The sequence below is a fragment of the Triturus cristatus genome, chromosome 4_2, assembly GCF_964204655.1.
Source record: "Triturus cristatus chromosome 4_2, aTriCri1.1, whole genome shotgun sequence".
NCBI classification, from domain to species: Eukaryota; Metazoa; Chordata; class Amphibia; order Caudata; family Salamandridae; genus Triturus; species Triturus cristatus.
Genome location: NC_140586.1, coordinates 141105131 through 141132948, shown reverse-complemented (window position 1 = coordinate 141132948; position 27818 = coordinate 141105131). Strand labels below are relative to the sequence as shown.

Here is a 27818-nt window from a genome sequence, read left to right as displayed (position 1 = left end):
TCTCCCACCCAGGGGTCCAGCAACGTGTCTGCTGTGTGGCAGCCTGGGCAGCCTCAGAGCAGACGTGGATTGTAGGTTAGCTGTAAGGGGGCATCTCTAAGATGCCCTCTGGGGTGCTTAGTACATTAAATCCCACACTGGCATCAGTGTGGGTTTAATGTGCTGAGAAGTTTGATACCAAACTTCCCAGTCTTCAGTGTTGCCATTATGGTGCTGTGGAGTTCGTGTTTGACGAGCTCTCAGCACAATGTACTTGTAAAAGGCAGCACTGTACTTACAGTGCCCAGGAATGGACCTGGGTACTGTAGGGGCACAGGGCTCCTGCTCCTGTGCCCACACCATAGGCATAAGGCACCCAGCCAGAGGGGTGGCTGACATATGCCTTGGCAGTATAGGTAATGGGCATGGCACACAGAGATGTGTGCCATGTCGACTCTTTGTTTTGTCCTGCACCCAGACACTCAGCCTGCAAAGGCAGTGTGTGTGTGTAAGGGTACAGGGCCTCTAAGGGTGGCACAATGAGTGCTGCAGCCCTTAGAGGCCTTCCCTGGTCACAAGGCCCTGGGTACCTAGGGTACCATTTACCAGGGGCTGACATGTGGCCAGGGTTTGCCAATTGGGAGTTTGTGTGTTTTAAGGAAGGAACATAGGCCCTGGGCACCTGATTGGCAGGAGCCCAGGGCACAACAAGGAAAAGTGCATCAGCTATTAGGCAAAAAAAAAAGGGGGGGTTACTGCAACAGAAACCCACTTTCTCACATTTACCCATGCAACAGTTGATGTTGTTGCACCAAGGATATTGTGCTGCATAACTAAATACTTCTAAGGTCCCAAAAGCGAGACCTATTGGCTATGCCAATGCTTGTTTACAAAAGGACGTGGATATGTTACTACGGTGAGGCCTGAGGCCTACTCTGTCTAGTGAGACCTTACTTTATTTATGTACCGGGGACTCCCATCCCGACGACGGGGAATGATTCAGGCATGTGAATCTATGAAAGATACCAATACTTGATAACCGCAGTTACAGGTAAGTAACTCGTTCCTCCTCACCACTCTGCACCCGAGGCCCACTGCCTGAGTTTGAGTGGCCCAACACCCCAGTGAGGTTACCCCGCCCCAACCCCTCCCCCCTCCGCGCTCTTGATTTGTGATCCAGTGTTGGACGTCCTCCACCGATCTTCTCCTTGATGCCTGCAGCCTAATTCAGACGGGTCACCCACGCGTGGCCGGAACAAGTGAAAAGAACCAGGCACAAAAGGACTCCCCTTCATCCACAGCTTTTGTGACCTTAGATGCCCGACCGGTGTCCAGCAACTCTTCAACTCCATCCTCCAGTCGATGGTAACCTACGTCAAGTCTTCTGGCTCCAGCCTGCATTCCTTTTCCACGACCGACATCCTCCATTTAAACGCATTGGGCTCCCGACACCTACTAAGCACCCGGCTGCCCTTGCCGAGGCACTCTGGACACAGGGGTGGTTTCTTCTCCTGTGAGGGGAGCCAGATACACATTCCAAAGGAGACCGCTTCTTTGAAGCTCGCTGACCCAATAATTCCCGAACAGGCTTTTGTTCTCGGCCTCCCGAGAGCAGAGAACACAATGGCGATTCTCAGAGGAGCAAGAAGTCTGACAACAGCAAAATACTATACCGCCAAATTGAAAGATACTCAAGGTGGGACCTCAAATTTGGCATCTTAAAGAAAAATACAAAAGATGCAACATTACTCCAATATCTCAGACCCACTGGATGACAAACTAACATGCTTTAATGAAGGTACATTTGGCAGAGATAGTGGCCTACACTAGAGTTACTATCAGAAGGGGTTTCTTCAAAACCCCAGTTGTCAAAAGGTTCCTGGAGGGAGCAAAACAAATCTCCACCAAGAAGGGTGCCAGAACCAACATGGAACTTGAATTTGACACTAACACAACTAATGAGTAAACCTTTTGCACCACTTCACAAGGACTCTAAAAATGATCATACTGTGTAGGAAGCTGGCTCTTTATATGATATACCACTAAGTGATTATATTGTATAAAGGGTCCAGTGATTTCCTCCAGACATGTAGAGGGCTCAGCCCAAAGTGCTCAATTTGTGGGAGTTGTCGAGCAGCCTCAGACTTAACACAGAGGAGGGTAAGACATTTGTTATGCACACCGTGATTGATAAATGACACACTGTGAGAACGTGCCTCATGTGATTTTAATTGTAGTGCACTGGGTCCCTGCCAACTAGGTCCCCTCTGCCAGTGTTTCTACCCTAAAACCAATCCACCACTGGTGGTACTTCCTCCTGTAAGACCCTAGTAAGTGGTACTCTAGATCCCTAGGGCCTGGAAGCAGGAGAGGGTCCCCTGGTCCCCCCTCACTAGTACTATGCCACTGCCCTTTCAGCTTGCATGACCTTATGAGGTGAAAAACAGTCGACATTGCACCCTGCCTGGGTGCCATGCCAGCCTGCACTACCTGTAGGTACAGGTAAGTCAGCCCTCTAGCAGGCATTACAGCTCAAAGGCAGGGTGCACTATACCACAGGTGAGGATACATCTGCAGGAGTAGGTATGCCCCTCAATACTCAAGCCAATTCTTGAATATTGTAAGTGCCAAGGAAGTGGTAAGGAGTACGTGGGCGGGAAACTAGACAACTCTATGTTCGAGGCATATGAGCTGCAGATTACACACTGTGCATAGATCGTCATCTGGTGTTGGGCCCAGATGTTGCAGTTGTTTTTCTCCTGGAAAGTCTTTGGAAGTCACGAGGTATGTGACTCCTCCTTTGGATCGTATTGCGCATGGGCTTCGACTCCATCCTCAGATTGTTTTTTTCCGCCATCGGGCTCGGATGTGATCTTCGCGCTCCGGTTCCGAACAGTTTCCAGTTCTCCAATCGACGCGCAATCCTCCCCCCTTTTCGCGGTATTGTTTTCGATCGCGATCTCAACACTCGACATGGCTCATCGATCAAGACCTTAGATTCCAGTCGTCGTCGACGACTGCCTTTGGGCCTACCCAAGCTCCGGTCCTGGCTAATGGAAAGGACTCCTTTCAAGAAGTGCCCTCTATGTGGGTCCAAATTTCCCCACACCGATCTCCACGAAGTATGCAATCTCTGCCTCTCCCCTGAACACGAGACTCGAGACTGTCCGGTGTGCAAATCCTTCCGGTCCAAGAAAACCATTCGAGACCGAAGGGCATGAAGAACTATGGCACACTCGTCGGCGGCGGTCCCAGACGACATCTTCGGAGAATGCGTCGACGCTCCAGAAAAACACACCGACTAGGGCCTCGTCAGCGCCTCCGAAGCAGACGATTCAGATGTGGAGGACATCACTCCGGCACAGAGGGTCATGAGTACCAAAATCCACCCATACTCTCCATGGCATCCAAAAAGGCTTTGGTCACGCCTCCGAGCCTAGGCACGACCAAGAACATTGCTTCTCACACCGCACCTTTGGGGCCAGTAAAGAAGCCTATTAAGCATTCCGGCGGCTCAGGCTCGAGCCAGCCCAACGTCGGTGCCGAGAAACTCCTCCGCACAAACGCCAAAAAAGAAAATGGCCTCCTCCTCAGCACCCAGCTCCATACCGAAGCACTCTGCACCGAAAACCAGCACCAGCTCCTCGGTACCGACACCGTCCTCTGAACCGAGCAAAAACACAAGGCCACCGACACCCATATCTCGAAGTTGAAAACCATCTCGGAGCCGAGTAACCAACCAGCCCTTTCAAAGCCGCATAGTTCAAAACAGCGGACTAGTACAGACTCTAAAACAAAAAAAACCTATGGCCCGATGCCTTCTGCGCCGACACAGACCACTCTCTGAAGAACGTTTTACACCTGATCCATTGCAAAAAAAACACTGATCAAGGATCCTAAAACTGGACATTTGATGCTCAGCAGCAAAAAGACAGCTGGACAAGCCTACCCCAGCTCCACCTCCAAAGAGGAAAGACTTTGCTACCTCCTCCTTGATCAGTTTGGCACGACACACAGGGCCACCTCCATCCTGCCCATGCTCAATGGAGTCATCAAGCACGCGCCGGAGGTCTTTAAAGATCCCGTCAGAGCCAGGGTCATAAACCCTCGCATAGACAAAAAATATAAAGCCGTCCCTACAGATCCCGCCTACATCAGAGTGCCAGCACCACTAGATTCCCTAGTAGTGTCTACAGCACGAAAAAGAGCAAACTCCCAAGCATCAGGCGAGGCACCACCACCTGATAGTCAAAACTCTTGGACGCATCGGGCAAGCGCACTGCATCCCAGGCTGCCAACATATGGCGCATCGCAAATACACAAGCGCTTCTGGCAAGATATGACAGGGCACATTATGACGAACTAGAAGCCATAATGCAACACCTCCCTGACGAATATAAAAATAGAGCCAATGAGTTAATTCAGGAGGGCAAAACAATCCCCAACACCTCCATCCGCTGTGCCCTAGATGCAGTTGACACCGCCTCTAGGGCAATTAACACCAGCATCCTCCGTCGCCATGCCTGGCTAAGGATTTCAGGTTTTAAACCAGAGGTGCAAGCTTCCATTCTGAACCACCCTTTTGACCAGGAACATCTGTTCGGCCCAAAAGTAGATGAGGCCCTGGAAAAAATGAAGAAAGATACGGAAACGGCGGAGTCTATGGGAGCCTTAGCATCACACCCTCCCAGGCGCTCTTTTCGCCGCTCTTCCTTTCGAAGCACATCCAGAGGCTACTCCTCTGACACCGCTTCCACTTCCTATAAAGCCCCCACCCAATCCACCTTTACAAGGGGTTACCAAAGAGGCGGCTACAGATAAAGGCAGAGGCAAGACAAACACCTCCCGCTCTGCCTCCACCCCTTCCCAATGGCTTCCCTCAGCTCCCCCCAGACCATCCCACTCCGGTCGGGGGCAGACTCCACAATTTCCTCCCTACCAACGTAAAAAATATGGGAGTTTACTCCCTATATTTTCTCATACCAAAAAGGGACGAGACGCTAAGGCCCATCCTAGACCTCAGACCCCTCAATCACTCTATACACTCAGACCATTTCCACATGGTCACAATCCAGCAGGTACTTACACTGCTCTCCCAAAACTACTTCCTGGCCACCTTAGACCACAAGGACGCCTATTTCCACATTCCTGTTCACACCTCTCACAGGACGTTTCCCAGATTTGTAGTGGACGGTCAACACTACCAATTCAAGGTGCTCCCCTTCGGAGTCACTACAGCACCACGGGTGTTCACCAAGTGCCTAGCAGTAGTGGCAGCACACCTGCGAAGACAACACATTCATGTCTTCCCATACCTAGACGACTGGCTCATAAAAGCCAGCTCATACAACCAGTGTGCACAACACACTCATGCCACTATCCAACTGCTTCACCACCTGGGCTTCACAGTAAATCACATGAAGTCCCATCTGCAACCATCCCACGTAAAGCAATACCTCGGTGCCACCAAAGACACCGCAAAAGCGCTAGCCTACTCCAGTCCTGCCAGGATAGCAGGCATTCAGGCTCTTCGTGCCAAATTTCAGCCAGAACACTCTCTTCCAGCCCGAGTGTTCATGCAACTTATAGGGATGATGGCCTCTTGCATATTCATAGTTCCTCACGCAAGACTCCAGATGCGTTCTCTCCAAGAGTGCTTAGCGCGCCAATGGAACCAGGCCCAGGGTCAATTGACAGATCTGGTGTTGGTTAACGGTCGTGCCTATTGCTCTCTGCAGTGGTGGACCACCAAAAACCTTTCCAAAGGACGACCGTTCCTGGACCCAGTTCCTCGGATAGTACTAACAGCGGACACATCGTTCTCCGGCTGGGGAGCTCACCTACTACATCACATCACACCATGCAGGGCAGGTGGACACCAACAAAAGTTACTCCACATCAACCATCTGGAGTTACTAGCCATATTCTTAGCCCTAAAGGCTTTTCAAATGCATCTCTCAGGCAAGGCCGTCTTAGTCCGCACCGACAACATGACAGTCATGTACTATATTCAAAAACAAGGCGGCACACACTCTTTGCAGCTCTCAACTAGCACAGAGCATATGGAGATGGGCCATACCCCCCAAAAATCTTCCTCCTAGCCCAACATGTCCCAGGAGCCCAGAACACTATAGCAGATCTGCTCAGCAGACAAACGCAACAAATCCACGAGTAGGAACTCCATCCACAAGTTCTTCACCCGTACTTTCAAATGTGGGGGCATCCACAGATAGACCTCTTCGCCACCCACGAAAACTCCAAATGCCCCAGCTTCGCCGCCAGATTTCCACACCCATTGTCCAAAGGCAATGCGATATGGATGAACTGGTCAGGCAAATTTGCGTACGCTTTTCCGCCTCTCCCACTCATTCCCTTAGTGGTGCGCAAACTACAACACTCCCTCACTCTCATCCTAGTAGCTCCAACTGGGGCCAGACAACCGTAGTACACCACACTGCTGGAACTATCTCTAGTACCGCACCAAAAGTTACACCTCTCTCCAAGCCTCTTAACCCAGAACCATGGAGAGATCAGGCACCCGGACCCAGCTCAGCTCAACCTTGCGATCTGGCTCCTGAAATCCTAGAATTCGGTTACCTGAATCTTCTGCCTCACTGTATGAACGTCATTAAAGAGGCTAGGCGACCCACCACTAGAGCTTGCTACGCCGCCAAGCGGAAACGTTTTGTGGTCTATTGTCACAACAATAACTTCAATCCCCTAGATGTGTCCATTCAACACATCATAGGCTATTTACTACACCTACAAAGATGCAATCTAGCCTACACGTCTATTAGACTGCACCTTGCAGCCATAGAAGCTTACCTACAAAATAGGCAACATCTATCACTCTTTCGAGTACCTGCCATAAAAGCCTTCATGGAAGGCCTCAAAAGAATAATTCCCCCCAGATTGCCACCCTCAACTGTGTGGAGCCTAAACATGGTTCTCACTAGACTAATGGGGCCACCCTTTGAACCTCTACACAAATGTGAACTTCAATTCCTAACATGGAAAACTGCTTTCCTTGTAGCCCTCACTTCTCTCAGAAGGGTCAGTGAGATACAAGCACTCACCATTCAAGAACCCTTTCTGCAAATGCACCATAACAAGGTTGGTCTCCGTACTAATCCAAAATTCCTCCCTAAAGTAATTTCTCCCTTTCACCTAAACCAATCTGTGGAACTACCTGTATTCTTCTCGCAACCACAAACCGTTGCAGAAAGAGCTCTCCACACATTAGATGTCAAACGAGCCTTGCTCTACTACGTCGAGAGAACACAACCCTTTCGTAAGACCAAACAACTGTTTGTTTCCATCTCACCACCACATAAAGGCAACCCCATCTCCAAATCTGGGATAGCTAGGTGGATTGTCAAATGCATTCAGATTTGCTACCACAAAGCAAAACGAACGCTATCTGTTTCCCCTTAAGCCCACTCTCCACGTAAGATAGGGGCTTCCATGGCATTCTTAGGGAACATTTCCTTAGATGATATCTGCAAAGCAGCTACATGGTCAACACCGCACACTTTCACTAAACACTATTGTGTAGATGTGCAGGCTAAGCAACAAGCTAGTGTGGGCAAGGCTGTACTCAAAACATTGTTTCAAACCACTGCAACAGATACTGGTGGTCGCCGCTAGGGATGGGTACTGCTATACAATCTATGCACAGTGTGTAATCTGCAGCTCATATGCCTCGAACGGCAAATGCTACTTACCATTATGCATCTGTTCTTGGTATGTAGAGCCGCAGATCTACACACGCCCACCCACCTTTATCTGTTCCAGTCTATCTTATTTAGATACAACACACATGGGCATCTTCACTGTTATTACTACGCTCCATCTTTCCCTGCTGGCGAAAAACAATCTGAGGATGGAGCCGAAGCCCGTGCGCAATACGATCCAAAGGAGGAGTCACATACCTAGTGACTTCTAAAGACTTTCCAGGAGAAAAACTGCAACATCCGGGCCCAACACCAGATGACGATCTATGCACAGTGTGTAGTTCTGCAGCTCTACATTCCAAGAACAGATGCATACTGGTAAGTAGCATTTGCCTTCCCCAGCACTGTGATGGCTTCACTGAAACAAAGTGTTTGGTACCAAACAGCTCCTTATATTAAATCCACATTGATACCAGTGTGAGATTTATTAAAACATGTACTTAGAGGGCACCACAGAGGTGCCCCCTGAAAATCTACAGACCCTGGTGTGGGCACTGACTGGGTTTAGGCAGCATGCCACACACACACCTGTTTCTGGACCGCTGTGTTGGGAGCCGCTGCTCTCTGGGACTAGAAACAATGCACATCCTGGGCAGAGGTGTCACACCTCCTCCACCAGGATGATACTGTGCCCAAAGGGAAAGCTCCAAAGGCCTGCTGCCTTTGTAATGTGACCCCCAGCCTCTGCTGCTAGCAGCAGATGGCAGCCCCTGGTTCCAACTCGAAGGGCTCAGGATCCAGCTGGAACCGCGACTTCTGCCCACTCTACACCCGATGCCCATGGCCTTAGTCTGAGTGACTCACCGGGGCAGTAAAGTCTCTTCAGCGATCCTGACCTCAAATCCAGAATTGGCTGACCTCTCCTGAACTCCATAACGATGCCTGCAGCTTGAATCAGAGGCTCCCCATGACCTCTACCGGCTTGGTGAGCTGAAATTACCGTGCCCCTCGGACACCCTACATCTCTGCTTACTGCTACGGTCATTGGTCTCCCTCCTGCAGCCTGTTTGTCGAAAGCAGAAACCGCATTGAAAAGCATTGGGCACCTGATGGCCTGCCCTTGTGTCGCTGGCGGTGTATGTTTGTTGCTGCAATAAATGTCTTACACTCATCTGTGTTAAACCCAAGGCTGCTCGAACCATGCTACCACTGATGGAGCCCCTTGGGTTTTAAATTGAGCCCTGTACACTTTTTGGGAAGCCCTGGACTCTGTGCACAGTATAACCACCTAGTTACATTCCATATACAGAGCCAGATCCTACACACTCAACTCAAATAGGAGAGCCAGACTAATTTTATAAAAATAAGCTTCTTTCAAGATTTATTTTAAAACCAAGAAATATGTAAAATATTAATGTTTTTCAGGAAAAATACACTTAAAGTTGACATTTCGTGCAATTTTCAGGCTTTGCAATATTAACCCAATGGAGGAAAGCAAGAGTGCTGTTTGTCAGGTACTAGACTTTCAAATCCAGTCTTTGGTTTCTAGGATCAATACCGGGCAAGGTTCAAATCCGCACCAAGACTGCACCCCCAGTGGTACAGGGTCAGCCTGGTGCAGAGATCATATTTGGCGTCAGGCACCCAATGTTATCAATGGAGATGAGGGTAATCTAAGTCGGGCTGCTCACAGGTGAATAAAGCGGTGTCAGGGGTCGATCTCCTGGAGTCAAGGTAAGTATGGGGGGGGCCACAAGGCAGCACCAAACTTACACCTTCAGCGGCACAGGGGCAGCCGGGTGCAGAATACCAACACAGCGTTTGGCGCCCAATGCGGGGGAGATCGGTCCTGAAGAAAGGCTGCAGGCTAAGGCCGGACAATGGAAATCCACAGCTGCCCAGGTAAGTAGAGATTCTAGGGGACACATGAACACCGTTGGTCAAGTTCCCCAAGGCCCAGGGGCCACAGGGTGTCCTTGTGAATCATAAAAGTTTTACCGGGCAGGTCGCGGTCAGGGGCAGGCATCTAGGTGGAGTCCGGCAGGGGTCAGCACACGGTGGACTTTTGCTCAGAAGCGCTGGGGAAGCTTCACAGGACCGGTGGGTTACTTGGACTCTGGCCGTAGGCGTCTGATGCAGAGGTGGGTACAGCGATGGTTTCATGGTTCCTCAGGACAGAGTTCTTTGAAGTTGATTTCTTCTGGACTGGTCCCCTATGCATGGGAGATCTTAATCTTTGTTGAAGGCAGGCAGTCCTCCCAGGGCTTTGGATTTCACTCGGCAGCAGGACAAATCGTCATTTGGCGCAGGAGACAGGCCAGTAGGTCTGGTTCCAAGTCAGTTGGTGTCTATAGTCTTCTCTTTGGGAGCAATGCTGTAGTGTCCAGCTCTTAGGTCATCAGGAATCTGAATTCAGGGTCTGTGGATGCCACCGATGTACTATATTTAGGTGTTACAGGGGTGTGACATGTATTGACCAAAGGGGTCTCTTACCTGGGGTATCTACATCCACTATTATGCCACCCTCCTGCGGGAGGAAGGCATATCCCTAGCCCCGATTGTATAAGTCCCTCCATCTTCAAGATGGCGGGCACTTAAAAATGTGTCACTTCGCCTCCTGCACCTGAGGGGTGGAGTTGGTGGGTGGCACACCTACTCGTAGATTTTCTTGCCCGTTCTCCCACCAAAAGTGGGAGTTTGATCTGAGAGCTGCCATCTGCTGCTAGCAGCGGAGGATGTAGTCGCATTACGAAGGCGTCAAGGCCTTTGAAGCTTCCTTCTCGAGCACTGTGCACATTCTGGGGGAGAAGGTGTGACCCCTTCGCCTAGGATGTGCTTTGTTTCTGGCTTTCGAGAGCAGGGGCTCATGACCCAGGGGTCCAGAAATGTGTCTGGTGGTGGCAGGCTGCCTAAAGCCAGTCAGACCACACCAGGGTTGGGAGGTTTTCAGGGGACACCACTGAGGTGCCCTCTAGGTACACTTTTCAATAAATCCCACACTGGCATTAGTGTGGGTTTTTTGAGAGGAGAGGTTTAGTAGCAAACACTCCTGGGTTCTGCAAAGCCATCATAGTGCTGGGTAACTCGTTGTCAAGTTTCCAGCCGATGTACTCTATGGCTTCACTGGCACTTACAATATTAATAGGTTTAAATATTGTAGGGACAGATCTGTTCCTGCAGATATGCTCACATCTCTGATATAGTGCACCCTGCCTTAGGGTTTGTAAGGCCTGCAAACGGGTTAACTCTACTGTACCTTAGGCAGTGCTGCTTGGCATGGCACACATGCAGGCTGGAGTAGGGAGCTATCCTCTCTCCCCTTATTTGTTTTGGATATTTTACACAGGCAGTATGCCATGTCGACTTTGTCACAGAAGCTTGCATGTCCTGGTGCAGAATAAAATGACAGTTTGCATGGCATTGGGGACTCTTCAGTCCTAATGCCCAAGGTACCAGGGTACCATTTACTAGGGACTAACAGGGGGCTCTTAAGTGCCAATCGTGGTAAAGTTTTAGGGAAGGAGCTTTGGCACAGAGGGACGCTGTGCACTTTCTTTTGCAACCACATCATTTTCCATGCAAAAAGTTGAGCTCTAAACCGAACAAGAGGCACTTTCTCACATCCTGAAGATGTCCTTTCTTATTACAATGACATCTCTTTGAAGAATAAGTGAATTGCAAAAAGTGCTACTCATGCTAGATGCCAGAAGAGCGATCATGTACTATATGGAGAAAACTAAGTCAATCTGGAGGGGAAAACGGCTGTTTGTTATTTGCAGACAATAACAGGAAAACATGTTACAAAGAGTACCATCTCTACATGGATCACGCAAACTGTCCAAATGTGTCACACAACGGCGTTAATGCAATCACAAACCAAACCTAAGGCAAACTCGACTCTTTGAAAAAGGAGCAACGAAAGCCTTTCTGGCAAATATACCATTGCAGAATACTTGCTTGGCAGCTACTTGGTCTTCATTGCACACGTTCACAAGCTACTACTTTCATAGACTTCCAAATGAACAAGGAAAGCTCAAGTGGGACAAAGGCTATTAAAACATTTATTTACAAGCTCAAACTCTCCTTCATCCTAGTCAACACAAGGATGAAAACCCACTACAAAATCTGTTTGTGCAGCATGTGAATCCAGAAAAGATCCACACTGTTAAACTAAATTGTTTCTTACATGTATGGGTAGTTTTGCAGCTTGAAGAATTTTCTTTAATCATAAGCCACTAATCCACCTCCCAGAAGATCAGAGCAGACCCCCAAAAAAGTCTGAAGATGGCGACCACGAGTGGGAGTTTTCGGGGAGGGTGTATGACATTGGGAGAGGCCTTTTTAGACCCCAAATGGTGAGACAACACCCAACAACATAAAAAACAAGCATTTGCAATGCAATAGGCCTTGCATTTGCGAGAGTTTGAGCTATTGGCATTGTAAATTGACAATGCCTTTTATTTGTGTTTTGAAAACCTGCATGCGGTGCATAAGCACGCACTTAGTAATTGTAGTCCTTTCTTACGAGAAGCAAGGCTGGCAGTAAAAGAGGCGCATTTACTGCCAGCCTTGCTGCTTGTAAGCAACTACTAGAAGCACAAAAGGCAGTGTTTACCCACCACTTGCATGTTTTCATAACTATAAGGCACATTTCATTTACAATGCCAATAGCTCAAACTATCACAATTGAGAGACCTATTGCATTGCAAATACCTGAGCTCTGAGATGTAGGCAGCAGAAGCCATAGGAAGGCAGGGACCGTGACACCAGACCGTGCATTTCAAAAGCAGGAGGAAGGCGGAGGCAGCTGAGGCTAAAACAGACCTCGGTCGTTCAATGCACAGCAAATGTGGCTAATTAAGATCAAGATTTACAGCCCTATTTACAATATAGCTCTGTAAACCACGAGCACTGGTCTTGACTGCTCTTGATTAAAGAAAGATAGTGCTCACAAATTCTGAGTAACAACACTTAACAGAGGCAGTCTTTGAAAATGGGCTGAGCTTTTATATCCCGTAACCTGAATACAGCATGTCTTGCAAAGAAAGCGCAAGCCCTGCCTAGGTGAGACCTACAAATGGAGAATAGAAGAATACAGAAGAGAATTCCAGGCCCAACCACCAGATGGCAGAATAGTGCTGAGCATGTGAATCCAGAAAATTCTTCAAACTGCAAAACTACTCCTACAGGTAAGAAACCATTTCGTTACAATTAGGTAGCCTTTTTGCGTTTACCTACTTCCTCTAACTGAAAACAAACTGTAATGGAGATATAATTATTTTAATCATACTATGTGTTAGTCTGACAGCACGCATGATTATCTGTAAACCCATTAAAGTGTAGTTATTGATCTTTGGGTTTACCATGTTAACTCTGGTTTCCTCCTTTCTTTGACAGTGGTATTACTGAACCAGGCCTGCCCAAGACAAGCCCAAAAAGAGGTAAGAGTTATGACTTGGAGTGATGGAGATACTCTTATGTTAGGAACTTGCTGATCATTCTCTTAAAACGTTTTAGCCAAACTTGGGGAAGAGAATAATTATGTGGTGCTTTGGTTACCTTGGCACATGTGCTTTCATTTACCATCCAGATGTGGTCCTCTTCACATCTTTTCAAACTACAGTTTTAATGACGTTCAACGCACAAACATGTTCTTCATGCTTGCAGTTCTTGTTAAAAGCATACAGCTGTAGAGTGATAGTACAGGGAGTAATCGATGTGTACATGTAAAGTTTAGCAGTGTACTTTTGCTGCTGGTTTAGCAGCAATAAAGGTTTGGGAGATGATGTTGAAGGTATTTGGCATGCTAAACAAATGTTTCTTGGAAAGTAGCAAGCTACTGCAGAGGGTCAATATCTGAAAACCAGATGTAAATACGTTTTATACTATTAATCTTTAATTTCTCACCCCATCCATCTACTCTCTCTTTTTTGCTTGTCTAGTTGATGAGAACAAGTTGGATGGCGTAAGAAGTCCGCAAGGCAATAGAGACGAAAGTGGCCGCAGTTGGGGCGATGGGCGAAACAGAGAGTCTGAAAGGTGAGTTGTGCTGGGGTGTCATGGCATACCACATTCAATTGCCTTCTTTCATCCATCTGTTGCTTACTTCTTGTTAATTGTATGTCCGATGAAAAGTAACAACACTTTCTTGATTATTCCGGGGATATGCATAATAATGGGCTGTGCCTTGTTCCTCCTTGAACTACTAATAGGGGATGAAGTTTGTCTTACATAAAACTACTTAGATGTATGCTATACTAGGTCCTCTGGCTTTGCAGCTGTGCAAGTTTACGCATAATCATGGATTTGCCACGTTTGACACTTAATCATTCTTTGTATAATTTGCATATTTCACTACATTTTGTTTCTAGCACAACGTGATAGTTATTAAAGTAAGCTCCACATGTAGCTCTGGTTAGACGCTGATCCTTTGCAAAGGTTAGTTTACCGCCTTTCAGTGCCTATTACAGCAGTCTGGTGTTAAACTGGTGCTAACGAGATTCATTCTTGTCCAGACAGTATTAAATTGGTAAAATAACTAAATAATACTACTACATAATGTACCACATAATTTGTCTTTTCTTGCTGCATAATTGTCATTCCTGCTGCATAATTCCTTTAGCCTTGGGTACACATGCAATAACCTGAAATGTGAAGGGTCTTGCTGACCTGTTACTTCTAGGCGAATGTGGGGAACCTGCTGAATTATTACTGAAATAAGCGGTTTTACTAATCCTGCCAAGGGATAGAGGAGGCTTTCTGCATTTCTCTTAGGCAGATTACTGCAACGTTTTGAGCTACTGGATGTAGGGGGGGGGGGAAGGTGGGGCATTGCTGGCTAGTATCTGAAAAGCTTTAGTGACTTTTAGTCTTTATTGATAGTATGGAGTATAACAAGTTTAGGATTTTAGGAGGGCCATTGGAATTGTGGCATTGTAGCCCCAAATTATGCTGCTTGTTAATTACATTCTGTGGCAAGTTAAGGCAAATTATGTAGCATAATGCAACATACACTGTTGTAGTATTTCAATTTAATTTCCATTTTAAAGTACAATACAGACTGTAGGAAAGGGGCTCTGTATATACTGTTCCCAAATAGGTACACTGTGCACGGAGTCCACAGTCCCCAGAGGTTTGGCAGAGGCTAAAGTTAGATATAACCTTACTCTCTAAAATGGTAGCTTGGTCGAGCAGTAAGGCAGTATCAGAGGACAGTGTAAAGCATTTGTTGTACTCACTCAGTCAGCAAATGGTCTCACACACTTAAGAACTGAACTCTAGGCCAATGGTTTTATCAAAATGTTTTTTTTTTTATATCTGAAAGAAACACGTTAGTTAGATTCCTCACCTTAGAATATCCCCAGTCGTCAGGCTGGATCCGGAAAGATTTTTCGGCAGCAATACCCTTGCGTGTCGTCTGTGGCTCCGCATCCGTCGGCGTCCTGATCGCCGGGATGACGTCGTCGGAGTACTTAGACGACGCCCTTGCGCGCTGACGTCAGTTCTTCTTCTTTTTTCTGCGCCAGTAAGCGCCGATCCGGGAAGAGCATACCCTTTTAGTCATTTTTTGACTAAACTTTTTGAACTCTTTTGGTTCCCTTCTTCGTCGACCTCTACTCTGGTGCCGATAGGGATGCCTGGCTTCAAAGCTTGTGACACCTGTCACCGACTGATGTCGGTCACGGATCACCACCGCCGGTGCCTCTATTGCCTTGGGGCCGACCACGATGCCGAGTCGTGCCTCGACTGCCGGGCCTTGACGTCGAAGGCTAGGCGCGGGAGCAGTCCTGCAAGCTGCTAGAGTTCCGGAAGTCACCGCTCGTCAGGGTCGAAGTCTTCGCGATCCGGTAAGTCAAAGCATAGCAAGAAGTCGAAGAGGTGACATCGCTCTTCGTGCTCCCCTCGCTGGACGCGTGACTCGGCTGAGGGTTCGGGTGGCACCACCCGCGCGGCTCCGTCGGAGCTGCTGGAGTCCCGTCCGACCCCATTCGCTCCGGTCCCTGGGTCTGACGCGACTCCGGCGGAGGTCAGGGACTTTCTTGCGGCCATGAGGAACCTGGCTCCGCCGTCGACACCTGCCGGCGCACCTTCGGGCACCGCAGGCTTGACTGGGAGGTCTAGCGAGCCGGCGGCTCCGGCCCCAGTGCCATCGTCTACTCCAGTCCAGACGCCGCAGGCCCCCGGGGGATCCAGGCCTCCGGTGCCACCTTTGGACGACGCCGTTCCCCCGGTTTAGTCCCGGTCCGGCGTCAGAGCGGCGCTGCCTCTACCTCCCAGACCTCCTTCCCAACCGCTCCCCCGGATCGGGGATCCAAAATTTTGGAACAGTTGGGGAAGAAACCGTTCTCCTCCCTTAGTTTGGGGTTGCGGTCTATCAAAACCACGTGCCGTTTGGACCGTTACTCCCACTCCCTGTGGGATACGGTGGGGGACGTGCTGCCCCAGTGTCCGGAGGAGGCCCCGACACGGCTTGCCCAGGCTCTTGCCGAGAGGCGGGATGCAGCGCAGCATGGTATCTGATGTGGACTGGACACAACGGACTCGCTAGGCAGGGCAATGGCGACCACGGTGGCGATTCGTCGCCACGCCTGGCTGAGGTCCACGAGTTTCTCCGGGGATGTCCAGAGCACCCTCATGGACATGCCCTTCGATGGCAGTCGCATTTTTGGTAACAAAGCGGTTAATGCGCTGGTGCGCTTTAAGGACTCCAGGGATACGGCCAAGTCCTTGGGCCTCTCAGCCCGCGCCCGCAAACTTCCGCTTTTCGCCCCTTTCGTGGCCAAGGAAGGGGCGCCCCCTCATGTCCGTCTAGCCACAGGCTGCAGAACCAACTTACACACGGTCGTGGATGTGGATTCCGCCGCGGCGGAGCAGGTGGACAGCAAGCCGGTCCGTCCACATCTACCCCAGCAGCATCCGCCTCAAAGCCCTCCTAGTCCGAGCTTTCAGGCCCATTCCACGCCAGTGGGAGGCAGAGTTCACCATCACCTGCTCCGCTGGCGTACCATCACATGGGACAGGTGGGTGCTGCAAATCGTCTGAAGGGGCTACTCCCTCCCCTTTGAGGCGACCCCTCCAGCCATGCCACCGCAGTGCCACCAGATTTTGGGGGATCACTTGCAACTTCTACAGGAGGAAGTTACGGCCCTCTTGGCCAATGGGGCCATCGAGCGCGTTCCTGGTCCAGAAGTAGGTTGTGGTTGTTCACACTACTTTCTGGTTCCCAAGAAGGGCAAAGGGGGCCTACACCCTATCTTGGACCTCGGGCGCGTCAACTCCTTCCTCCGGAAGGAGAAGTTCAAGATGCTCACCTTAGCTCAGGTTCTGGCTGCCCTAGACCCTGGAGACTGGATGGTAGCGTTGGACTTACCGGATGCATATTTCCACATCCCTGTCCTGCCGGCCCACCGGCGTTACCTGCGGTTCACGGTGGGCTAAGAGCTTTTTCAGTTTACCGTGCTCCCCTTCGGCCTCACCAGTGCCCCTCGGGTGTTCACGAAAGTGATGTCTGTGGTCGCAGCTCATCTGCGCAGATTAGGGGTTGCAGTCTTCACCTATCTCGACGTAGGTTGTTGAAGGCGGGCTTGCTCCAGGCAGTAGTCTCCCACCTCCAGACTACGGGCGACCTCTTGCATTTGCTGGGGTTCTCCATCAATGTGCCGAAGTCGCATCTGAGTCCCTCCCAGAAGCTCCTCTTCATCGGAGCGGTTCTGGACTCTGCGCAGTTCCGGGCCTATCCTCTGGAACAGCGGGTCCGGGATATTTAGGCTCTGATTCCCATCTTTCGGCCTCTATCCTGGGTTTCGGTCAGGTTGGTGCTGCGGCTTCTGGGTCTGATGGCCTCCTCCATCCTGTTGGTGCATCACGCCAGATGGCGGATGCGGGCTCTGCAGTGGGACCTGAAGTATCAGTGGGCCCAGCATCGGGGCAACCTGTCCGACCATGTCTTGATCTCGGAGGGCACTGCAAGACAGTTGCAGTGGTGGCTCACGGACTGCGATTGGGTCAGTGGCAGATCCCTCTCCCTACCCCAACCGGAGCACGTAGTAGTGACGTATGCGTCCCTCCTGTGATGGGGGGGCCACATGGGAGAGGCGGAGATCAGAGGCCTCTGGTCTCCGACGGAGTCTCAGCTCCATATCAACCTTCTGGAGCTGAGGGCGATCCGACTTGCACTGAAGGCATTCCTTCCCTCTGTCAGGGGAAGTGTAGTGCAGGTGTTCACGGACAACCCCACCACCATGTGGTACTGCAACAAACAGGGCGGGGTGGGGTCGTGGACCCTTTGTCAGGAGGCTCTGCGCCTCTGGACATGGCTGGAACATCAGGGCATCACCCTGGTGGTTCAACATCTGATGGGCTCTCTGAATGCAAAAGCAGACAAACTCAGCTGCCGGTGCATGATGGATCACGAATGGTGTCTGAACTCGGACGTGGCACAAGGCCTCTTTCGGCAGTGGGGAGAGCCTTGGTTAGATCTATTTGCCACCGTAGAGAACGCACAATGTCAGCAGATCTGCGCGTTGGAGTTTCCAAGGCGGCACTCGCTCGGAGATGCTTTTCGTCGCGAGTGGAGTTGCGGTCTGTTGTACGCCTTTCCGCCTATACCATTTCTGCCCAGAGTGCTGAAGATCAGGCGCGAGGTTTGGTATCAAACTTCTCAGCACATTAAAACCGCACTGATGCCAGTGTGGGATTTAATGTCCCAAGCACCCCAGAGGACATCTTTGAGATGCCCCCTGAAACCTAACCTACAATCCACGTCTGTTCTGAGGCTTCCTAGGCTGCCACACAGCAGACATGTTGCTGGACACCTGAGTAGGAGAGCCCCTGCTCTCCTGGGTCTGCAACAATGCACATCCTGGGCGAGGTGCTAAATCTCCTCCCCCAGGATGGGCAGGGGGAAGCTTCAAAGGCATGCCACCTCTGTGAGCTTCCCCAGGCCCCTGCAACCCCCCACTCTGACGGGAAGCTTGGCCGGAAACCCCAAATAAGGACAGGGGATGTGCCAGCCTGCCAACCCCACCCCTCAGGTGGGGGAGGCGAGGTGAAGCACATCTCCGGGCTCTCGCCATCTTGAAGATGGGAAGCCCTGCCCAATCAGGACTAGGCTACTGCCCCCTCCCACAGGAGAGAGGCAGGATAGGGGGTGTACCCAACCCAGAACAGGGACCCATTGGTCCCTGCCCTTCACCTACCTGTAACGCCCCTAAATCTAGTATTTAGGGGCTCCCTGAACCTTCCTATTCCAGATTCCAAGATCCGAAGAAGAGCTAGAAGAAAGAAGACCTGCCCTGCAGCTGCTAAGAAGAGGAAGACACCAACTGCTTTGGCCCCAGCCCTACCGGCCTGTCGACCCTCGAACCTGCTCCTGCTCCAACCCGGCATCTCTTGTGGCCAGCAACCTCACAAACCCCGGAAGACCTGGCTACCTTTTGACTCTAAGCCCCTGGGACTCCCATGACTAGAGGCTCTACTCAAAATCTACTTTGATTCCCTGGCAGCAGCCCAGAACCGCGAACCCAGCACACTGCACCAGCCAAGCCTGGCCGGTGCTGGTGTGAATAAAGACTACGAGGACGACCCCACGGCGACTGTGACCCCGATTCCGGCACCCAAGGACCTCCCTCGACACTCCTGAAGAAGCCTGCAGCTTCAGAACCAGGTGCCCCCCCAACCGCGATCAACAGAGGGTAAGATTTCCCGACACCAAAAGGCGCCCCGCGGCCCCTGTGCCCAATCCTGGGGTACCTACCTATCCTCCAACTACCCAACTTACCTCTCGATGTGGTGGTGGCACCTGAAGAATCTTCGTCCCCGAGCTTGCAGTCTTTTTCTAAACCGGAGATTTCCCATTGAACTAAATTGAGCGCCCGAAGGCTCAAAAGCACCCTGCACCCAGCCGCCCGAGTGACCCTGGCAGTGCAACCTCTACACCTATCTACTTCCCCACTTGCCCTGAGTAAGTGACCAGGAACCCAGCTCCCACAGCCGCGTGGCCTGCTAGTTGGCAGCCACCAACCAAGGCCCCCGTACCTCTCATAGGATAACATTGGGCCTAACTCTCTCTGCACCGTGCCGCCTTTGTGCCGCTGAGGGTGAACCAACTGTACCTACCTGACCCTGGGAGACCCCTGAGTCTATGCCCAGAACCTCAACTCTGCCAGTCGAGTACTTGCCTTTAAACCGATAACTCCATTTTCTCCATAGGGTAACATTGACTGGCTTTTCCTGAAATTTCTTCTAAGTGTGGACTTTTCAAAACTTAAACTATTCACCAAAAATCAGCCGAGTAATGAAAATGAAAATACTCACCTGCTCTTAGGAGAGCTCCCAGTGCTGGATCTTGGTGCCCAGCACTGACTCTGAAAAATACTTAGAACTGTACTTACCAGTAACCCAATTTTCTCCCATACGAAATCATTGACTGTTTATCTGTGAAATTTCTTCTGTCAATTTCTGCAAACTTTAAATTTTCTCAAAAAATCGTACAATATCTGAAAACTTACCTGTTTTGGATAAAGGTCCCAGTACTGAGTCTAGGCACCCAGTACTGGATTACAAAAGTAACTTGAACATACTATACCTGCAAGTTGAATTCTCTGCCATAGGGAATCATTGACTGTTTTCTATGAAATATTTTCTAAGTGTCAACTTTTAAAATAGCAAAATATTGTCTAAAAATCATCACAGTAATTAAGTCGACTTTCATCACTTGATTCCAAGTACTGACCCAAGACTGAATCTAGGATCCAGTCCTGGACTTCCAAAAGTTATCCTAAAAGTAATCTGTGGCAAATAACGTGAAACTTCCATTGAACTCAATGCATTATTGTGTTTAGAATTGTGTTGCCTATTGCAACCACTTGTAACTTTCTACAAAAGTCAATTGCATATTGCAAAAGTATTTATATAAAGCACCTCATTCTGAGAAAGTATATTTTAATACCTATTGTTGGTTCTAAAATAAAACTAGCATATTTTTTTTTATATATAAACCATTGGCCTAGAGTTAAGTTATTGAGTGTGTGAGACCATTTGCTAGCTGAGGGTGCAACAAATGCTTTACACTGTCCTCTGATACTGCCTTACTGCTCGACCAAGCTACCACTTTAGAGAGTAAGGTTATATCTAACATTACAAACCAACGAAGTCAGTGTAGTGTCAACACGGCACTTACCATCCAAAAGGCACGGGTCTCCAGATTTGGAACCTGCCCAATATGTTATAGGGAGGAACACAGACCTAAGGAGGTAATACAAGTTATGTATGAATCCCTCACTCACCAACCTGGTTGGTGACATGCTTCATCATCGGGCTCCACTGGGTATGGCTGAATGCCATCCCAGTGTGCAGCAACGCCAGGTTACTGCGGAGCGGGATTTTGTGAGGTGACAGTGAATTTAAAATTCCCAATTAAGTCAAAAAAATAATTTAATAGTTTTGCTAATTGGAAAAAATTAAAAAGGAGTGAGGGTCAAAAAAATAACAGACCGGGTTCACTCCATGGCAGTCAACATGTTTCTGCCTTCATGTGTGTTCAACAGGCTTTCATCAGGACCAGAGTGGAAGTGTGGGAGCCCCGGTGGTATGAACGCGCTAAGGTTCACCCTACCGTGGGCTGCTGTGTGAAAAAAATATATACACAGTTCAAAATCCGCCAAGTAATATCGTGGTGGAGAGAAACTAGTTTATTCTATGATGAAAAAAGACATACAAACACAAGACAAAACATAAAAGAATTGTAAATGTGCCTGGTCAGATCATTATGAAGCGCCACAGCTACAGGCTCAAATATAGTGCATGGATGGGGCTGTGCCAATAATAAGTACCTCAGGTGCAAAAAGTTGTGCTGTCCGTGCACCTAGGATTCGCCAGATACTGGTGTCAGGGAAGTAAAACAGGACTTCGCCTGAATAACGTGACTAGTACTGTATATCGAAATATACGTGAAGTCTAGATGCTACGTGAGAATCTAAAACAAATGAGGGCCGGGAAGTCATTGAACGTGGCCCGTGTATCATTCCTGGGAAGTAGAAATGTAGGAGGGTGGAGAAAGATTCTTACTGTGAGGCAAGACCGTTCGTCGCCTCAGGGATCCCGGGGTGGGGGTGCGAGCAATATGGCACACCCTGGAGAGGAAAAGAAAAGAGAAACGGCCACGAGCGGCTGGGTAACTCGCACAATGACCGTAAAGAACTGAAAACAACACAATAAAGAGAAGGGGGGCGGGATGTTCACTTACGCCCTCGCTGCTCGGCACCCGTTAGGAACCTGCAATGCCTCAAGCCACCGGGTCCAGGAAGTGAGGAGACCTGAAGCGGGGCACATATGAGCAAAAAGAAAACCTCAATGGGTAGGGAAAGAAAAGTAAGCCCATCAGTGATAGGGCAAAACATCCAAAGCTGTGCGGTGATTGGCTGGGCCCCAGCCAATAGGATGTGTGGAAAGAGGGAATTAGCCAGGGAGGCTCGACCGCTGATTACTTTAAAAAAGTCTTCAATGAAAACTTTATGCGGTGTTTGGAGAACGAACGTTTTACTCACAGGCGTCACTGGGAACGTGTGCCTGGGTGGATGGAAACTAGATGCAGAGTAAGGGAACGCAGACGGGAAAGCAGTGGAACATGAGCTAAGTGCTCCAATGTGAGAAAAATGTCAATGACAATGCGGGAGACAGAGTGTGCAGGAAACGCTGCATGCAATGTAGGAAACCCCAAGTTGCTAGGCTTAGCTGATCGGGTCGATCCCTGAGGCGACGAACGGTCTTGCCTCACAGTAAGAATCTTTCTCCACCCTCCTACATTTCTACTTCCCAGGAATGATACACGGGCCACGTTCAATGACTTCCCGGCCCTCATTTGTTTTAGATTCTCACGTAGCATCTAGACTCCACGTATATTTCGATATACAGTACTAGTCACGTTATTCAGGCGAAGTCCTGTTTTACTTCCCTGACACCAGTATCTGGCTAATCCTAGGTGCACGGACAGCACAACTTTTTGCACCTGAGGTACTTATTATTGGCACAGCCCCATCCATGCACGATATTTGAGCCTGTAGCTGTGGCGCTTCATAATGATCTGACCACGCACATTTACAATTCTTTTATGTTTTGTCTTGTGTTTGTATGTCTTTTTTCATTATAGAATAAACTCGTTTCTCTCCACCACGATATTACTTGGCGGATTTTGAACTGTGTATATATTTTTTTCACACAGCAGCCCACGGTAGGGTGAACCTTAGCGCGTTCATACCACCGGGGCTCCCACACTTCCACTCTGGTCCTGATGAAAGCCTGTTGAACACACATGAAGGCAGAAACATGTTGACCGCCATGGAGTGAACCTGGTCTGTTATTATTTTTTTGACCCTCACTCCTTTTTAATTTTTTCCAATTAGCAAAACTATTAAATTATTTTTTTGACTTAATTGGGAATTTTAAATTCACGGTCACCTCACAAAATCCAGCTCCGCAGTAACCTGGCGTTGCAGCACACTGGGATGGCATTCGGCCATACCCAGTGGAGCCCGATGATGAAGCATGTCACCAACCAGGTTGGTGAGTGAGGGCTTTCATACATAACTTGTATTACCTCCTTAGGTCTGTGTTCCTCCCTATAACATATTGGGCAGGTTCCGAATCTGGAGACCTGTGCCTTTTGGATGGTAAGTGCCGTGTTGACACTACACTGACTTCGTTGGTTTGTAGCCTTTCCCTTGAGGGGACTAGTCGTGTTATTACCCTTCCTCTTCTGTTGTTGATTTATACCTAACTTTAGCCTCTGCCAAACCTCTGGGGACTTTGAACTCTGTACACCCTGTACCTATTTGGAAACAGTATATTCGAGGCATATGAGCTGCAGATCACACACTTAGGATAGATCGACTACAGTGCGCATGGGCATCCACTCCATCCTCAGATTGTTTTTTTTCCGCCATCGGGTTCGGATGTAACTTGTCCACTCCAGTAGAAAACTTAAAAAACAAGCTTTCGAAGCGAAAAACTTTTCTAAAACTACATCGAGGCACCTTCACTCGACATCGAATTCATCGGACCGGTTCCGGACGTCGACGCAGGCGATTGGACCTATCCGCGCCGTAAGGCCTACGGCTCATGGAAAGGACGCCATTTAAAAAATGCCCCCAGTGTGGAGCAAAATTCCCACACAGTGACCATCATAAGGTCTGCAACCTGTGCCTCTCGCCGGATCACGAGTCCAGCTGTCCAGCCTGCACCGCATTTCGATCCAAAAAGACCATTCGGGATCGAAGAGTTCAACGCCATGTCATGGCACACAGACCAGCCCCGGAACCAGAGAACATCTTCGATGAGGGTCCGGATGTCCCCAAAGAAGATTCTGAGGAACTTCAAATTATCTCAGAAGCAGACGACCCCATTACTCCGGGGCAACGCATGAGTAATACTGCCCCTACCCCAACCCCTCCAAAACCAAAGGCATTGGTCAAGACTTCGCCAGCTGGCCCCAGTCGAGACCTAAAACACCCTTCAGAAGCCCCGCCTTCGGGCTCGGCTCCGAAGAAACACAAGCCTTCCACTGGCTCGGGCCCGAGCAAACCACATATCATTGTGCCATCGGCACTGAAGACACAAGACCTCTCGGCACCGAAACCGGCTCCGGCACCGAAAACACTGAGGCCCATAGACAAGCCAGCACCGAAAGCTCCCAAGCCCAAAGACTCAACTTCGGCACCAAACATTCATCGCCGCCGAAACAACCGGCTAAGGACTATAATACACCTCCTAAAGCCAAAGACTCTACCGATCACCCAAAACCTCGATCGGAACCGAATAAATCTGCGCCAAAGTCTGTTCCTCAAGACCAAGAACTTTTCCACCCAGATCCAACACAAAACTGATCTATATTAATCCAAAAACTGGACATGTCACTGCTGTACTTTGTAGGAAACGGAAACCGGATACAACACCTGCCCCAGTTCCTGTAAAGAAGGACTCTGCATCATCCCGAATTCCTCCTTCCTCTCCTGTTCCACCTCCTACCCCACCCCCCTCTGCCTACACCACCACTACCTCTACCATCTCCATCACATACACCACCCCCACAGGATGATGATGACCTAGTGGGCGGGGGTGATCCGGATGGTCTTAATCCGTTCACAAACCCAGATACTGTACCATCGGACGACTGGGCATACCCTCTCCCAGATATGCCTGACCCTACACCATTTCCCTCCAAACCATCACCTCCAGATGACCACCTGGGGTTTGGACAACTAGTGCACAGAGCAGCGCTTTATCATGGAGTCACCATGCACTCCGATGCACCCGAGGAAGACTTCCTCTTAGACACCTTTGAACAGTCTCAAGTCAGTTCAAATTTTACCCATGATTAAAGGGGTCATAAAACACGCCACAGAGGTTTTTAAAGACCCCGTACGGGCCAGGGTTCTCAACCCAAGAATTGAGAAAAAATATAGACCTGCCCCAGAAGACCCTTGTTACATCAAAGGGCAACTCCCTCTGGATTCCCTGGTAGTTTCCAATGCAAGGAAACGTGCCAACTCCCAAACTACAGGAGATACACCGCCCCCGACAAGGAATCTAAACTATTGGAGGCATTGGGCAAAAGAGTAGCAGCACAAGCCGCTAATCATTTGCGTATCGCCAACACTCAAGCCCTATTGGCAGGCTACGATAGGGCTCACTATGATCAGTTAGAAGACCTGATACAACACCTACCAGACCAATACAAGGCCCAGGCAAATGACCTTATACAAGAGGGAAAACTCATCTCAAATGCCTCAATTAAATGTGCACTTGACGCCGCAGACACTGCCTCTAGGGCAATAAATACAAGTGTACTCCTTAGACGCCATGCATGGCTACGCATTTCAGGCTTCAAGCCAGAGGTACAAACAACCATACTTAGCCAACCATTAAATCACGACCAACTGTTTTGACTAGCAGTAGACACTGCACTTGAAAAAATGAAAAAAGACAGAGACTGCCAAATCCATGAGAGCATTGCAGTCTCCACAACCACGTGGCTCCTCTCGACGCTCCTTCTACAGGGGAGCCTCCAAAAACACTGGAGCAGACACCTCCACATTCAAATCCTCTACACAAACATCCCCCAGTAGAGGATATTTTAGAGGAGGATATAGAGGAAACACCACCAAGGGACGAGGTCGAGGCAGTACCAACACTCGTACCTCTCCCGCCACATAACAATGACTTTCCTCCACTTCTCCCCCCCCCCCCCCCCCCCCCCCGACCATTCCACTCCAGTCGGGGGAAGACTCAAACAGTTCCTACCTGTCTGGAACTCCATCACAACAGACAAGTGGGTAAGACAAATTATCCATTATGGTTACTGCCTGGAACTAACCACTACCCCTCCACACATTCTACCCAAGCAACGCTATGTCACCAGACCATCTTGCGCTCCTCAAACAAGAGGTGCTTTCATTGCTGCAAAAACACACAATAGAACCAGTTCCCTTACAACATCAGGGTACAGGAGTATACTCACTGTACTTCCTAATCCCCAAAAAGGACGAGACGCGCAGACCAATCCTGGACCTCAGACTCCTAAATCAGTACATAAACTCAGATCATTTCCAAATGATCACTCTTCAACAAGTACTCCCACTACTACAACAAGGCGATTTCCTTGCCACATTAGACCTCAAGGACGCCTATTTTCACATCCCCATGCATCCTGCTCACAGGAAGTATCTAAGATTTGTGGTGGACGGACAACACTATCGGTTTACAGTCCTTCCATTCGGGGTAACATCTGCGCCCAGAGTATTCACCAAATGCCTAGCAGTAGTAGCAGCGCATCTCAGGAGACAACAAATTCATGTCTTCCCATATCTAGACGATTGGCTCATAAAAGCCAATTCATTCAACAAGTGTATCCTACACACTCACCAAACTATTTAAATCTTACACAACTTGGGATTCACAAACTTTCCCAAATCTCATCTCCAACCCTGCCACATCCACCAATATCTGGGAGCCACCATAAATACTTCCAAAGCACTAGCATATCCCAACCCAGCCAGGATAGCCAAAATACAAGCTCCGATCGCAAAACTTCAACCCCAACACTCTCTTCCAGCAAGAGGGTTTATGCAACTCATAGGCATGATGGCGTCCTGCATCTTCATTGTGCCTTATGCAAGACTTCAAATGCGTCCCCTGTAAGAATGTCTAGCACGTCGGTGGAATCAGGCTCACGGACAACTGGCAGATCTGGTGTTGGTGGACAGCCGCTCACATCGCTCGCTAAAATGGTGGAACACCATAAACCTGTCCAAAGGCCGGCCGTTCTTAGAGCCTCTTCCACAAATAGTGCTGACAACCGACGCATCTCTCACAGGATGGGGAGCCCACCTCCTAACACACACCACTCAGGGCACATGGACCATTCAACAGAAAGGGCTCCATATCAATTACCTGGAGCTGCTGGCAGTATTCCTAGCATTAAAATCATTCCAATTACATCTCCAGAACAAAACTGTCCTCGTCCGGACGGACAACATGACAGCTGTGTATTATATAAAAAATTAAGGAGGCACACATTCTCTCCAGCTGTCCCAGCTTGCACAGAACATTTGGAGATGGGCCATTCCCCAGAACATATACCTGCTAGCAGAACACCTTCCAGGAGTTCACAATCAGATTGCCGACCTGTTGAGTCGACAAACCCAACAGATCCACGAATGGGAACTACACCCACAAGTCCTACTCCCATTCTTCCAAAAATGGGGCCAAGCAGACAGACCTGTTTGCCACACACAAACTCAAAATGCCCAACCTTCGCCGCCAGGTTTCCCCACCCACAGTCGAAGGGCAATGCAATATGGATTAACTGGTCAGGCAGATTTGTGTACGCTTTTCCGCCTCTCCCACTCATTCCATTCATGGTACGCAAACTCAGGCAACAGTCTCTCAAGCTGATACTAATAGCTCCCACATGGGTGCGTCAACCCTGGTTCACAACACTGCTGGAACTCTCTAGTTCCACACCAAAAACTGCGCCTCTCCCCGTCCTTATTAACCCAGAACCATGGAGAAATCAGACACCCAGATCCACATCAACCGAACCTAGCGATCTGGCTCCTGAAGTCCTAGAGTTCGGTTACCTCAACCTACCACCAGACTGCATGAATATTA

General features: G+C 49.3%; 1 protein-coding gene across 5 annotated transcripts in view; it reads left to right on the top strand.

Moving 5' to 3' along the window:
- LOC146833173 (eukaryotic translation initiation factor 4B-like) overlaps positions 1 to 27818 on the top strand; it is a 443619-nt gene that overhangs the window by 352498 nt on the left and 63303 nt on the right. For all 5 annotated transcript variants that reach the window (XM_085600827.1, XM_085600828.1, XM_085600825.1 and 2 more), the window contains exons 12-13: positions 13050 to 13093; positions 13595 to 13691. In XM_085600827.1, coding sequence (XP_085456953.1) covers positions 13050 to 13093; positions 13595 to 13691 — 141 coding nt within the window. The remainder of the gene's footprint in view (positions 1 to 13049; positions 13094 to 13594; positions 13692 to 27818) is intronic.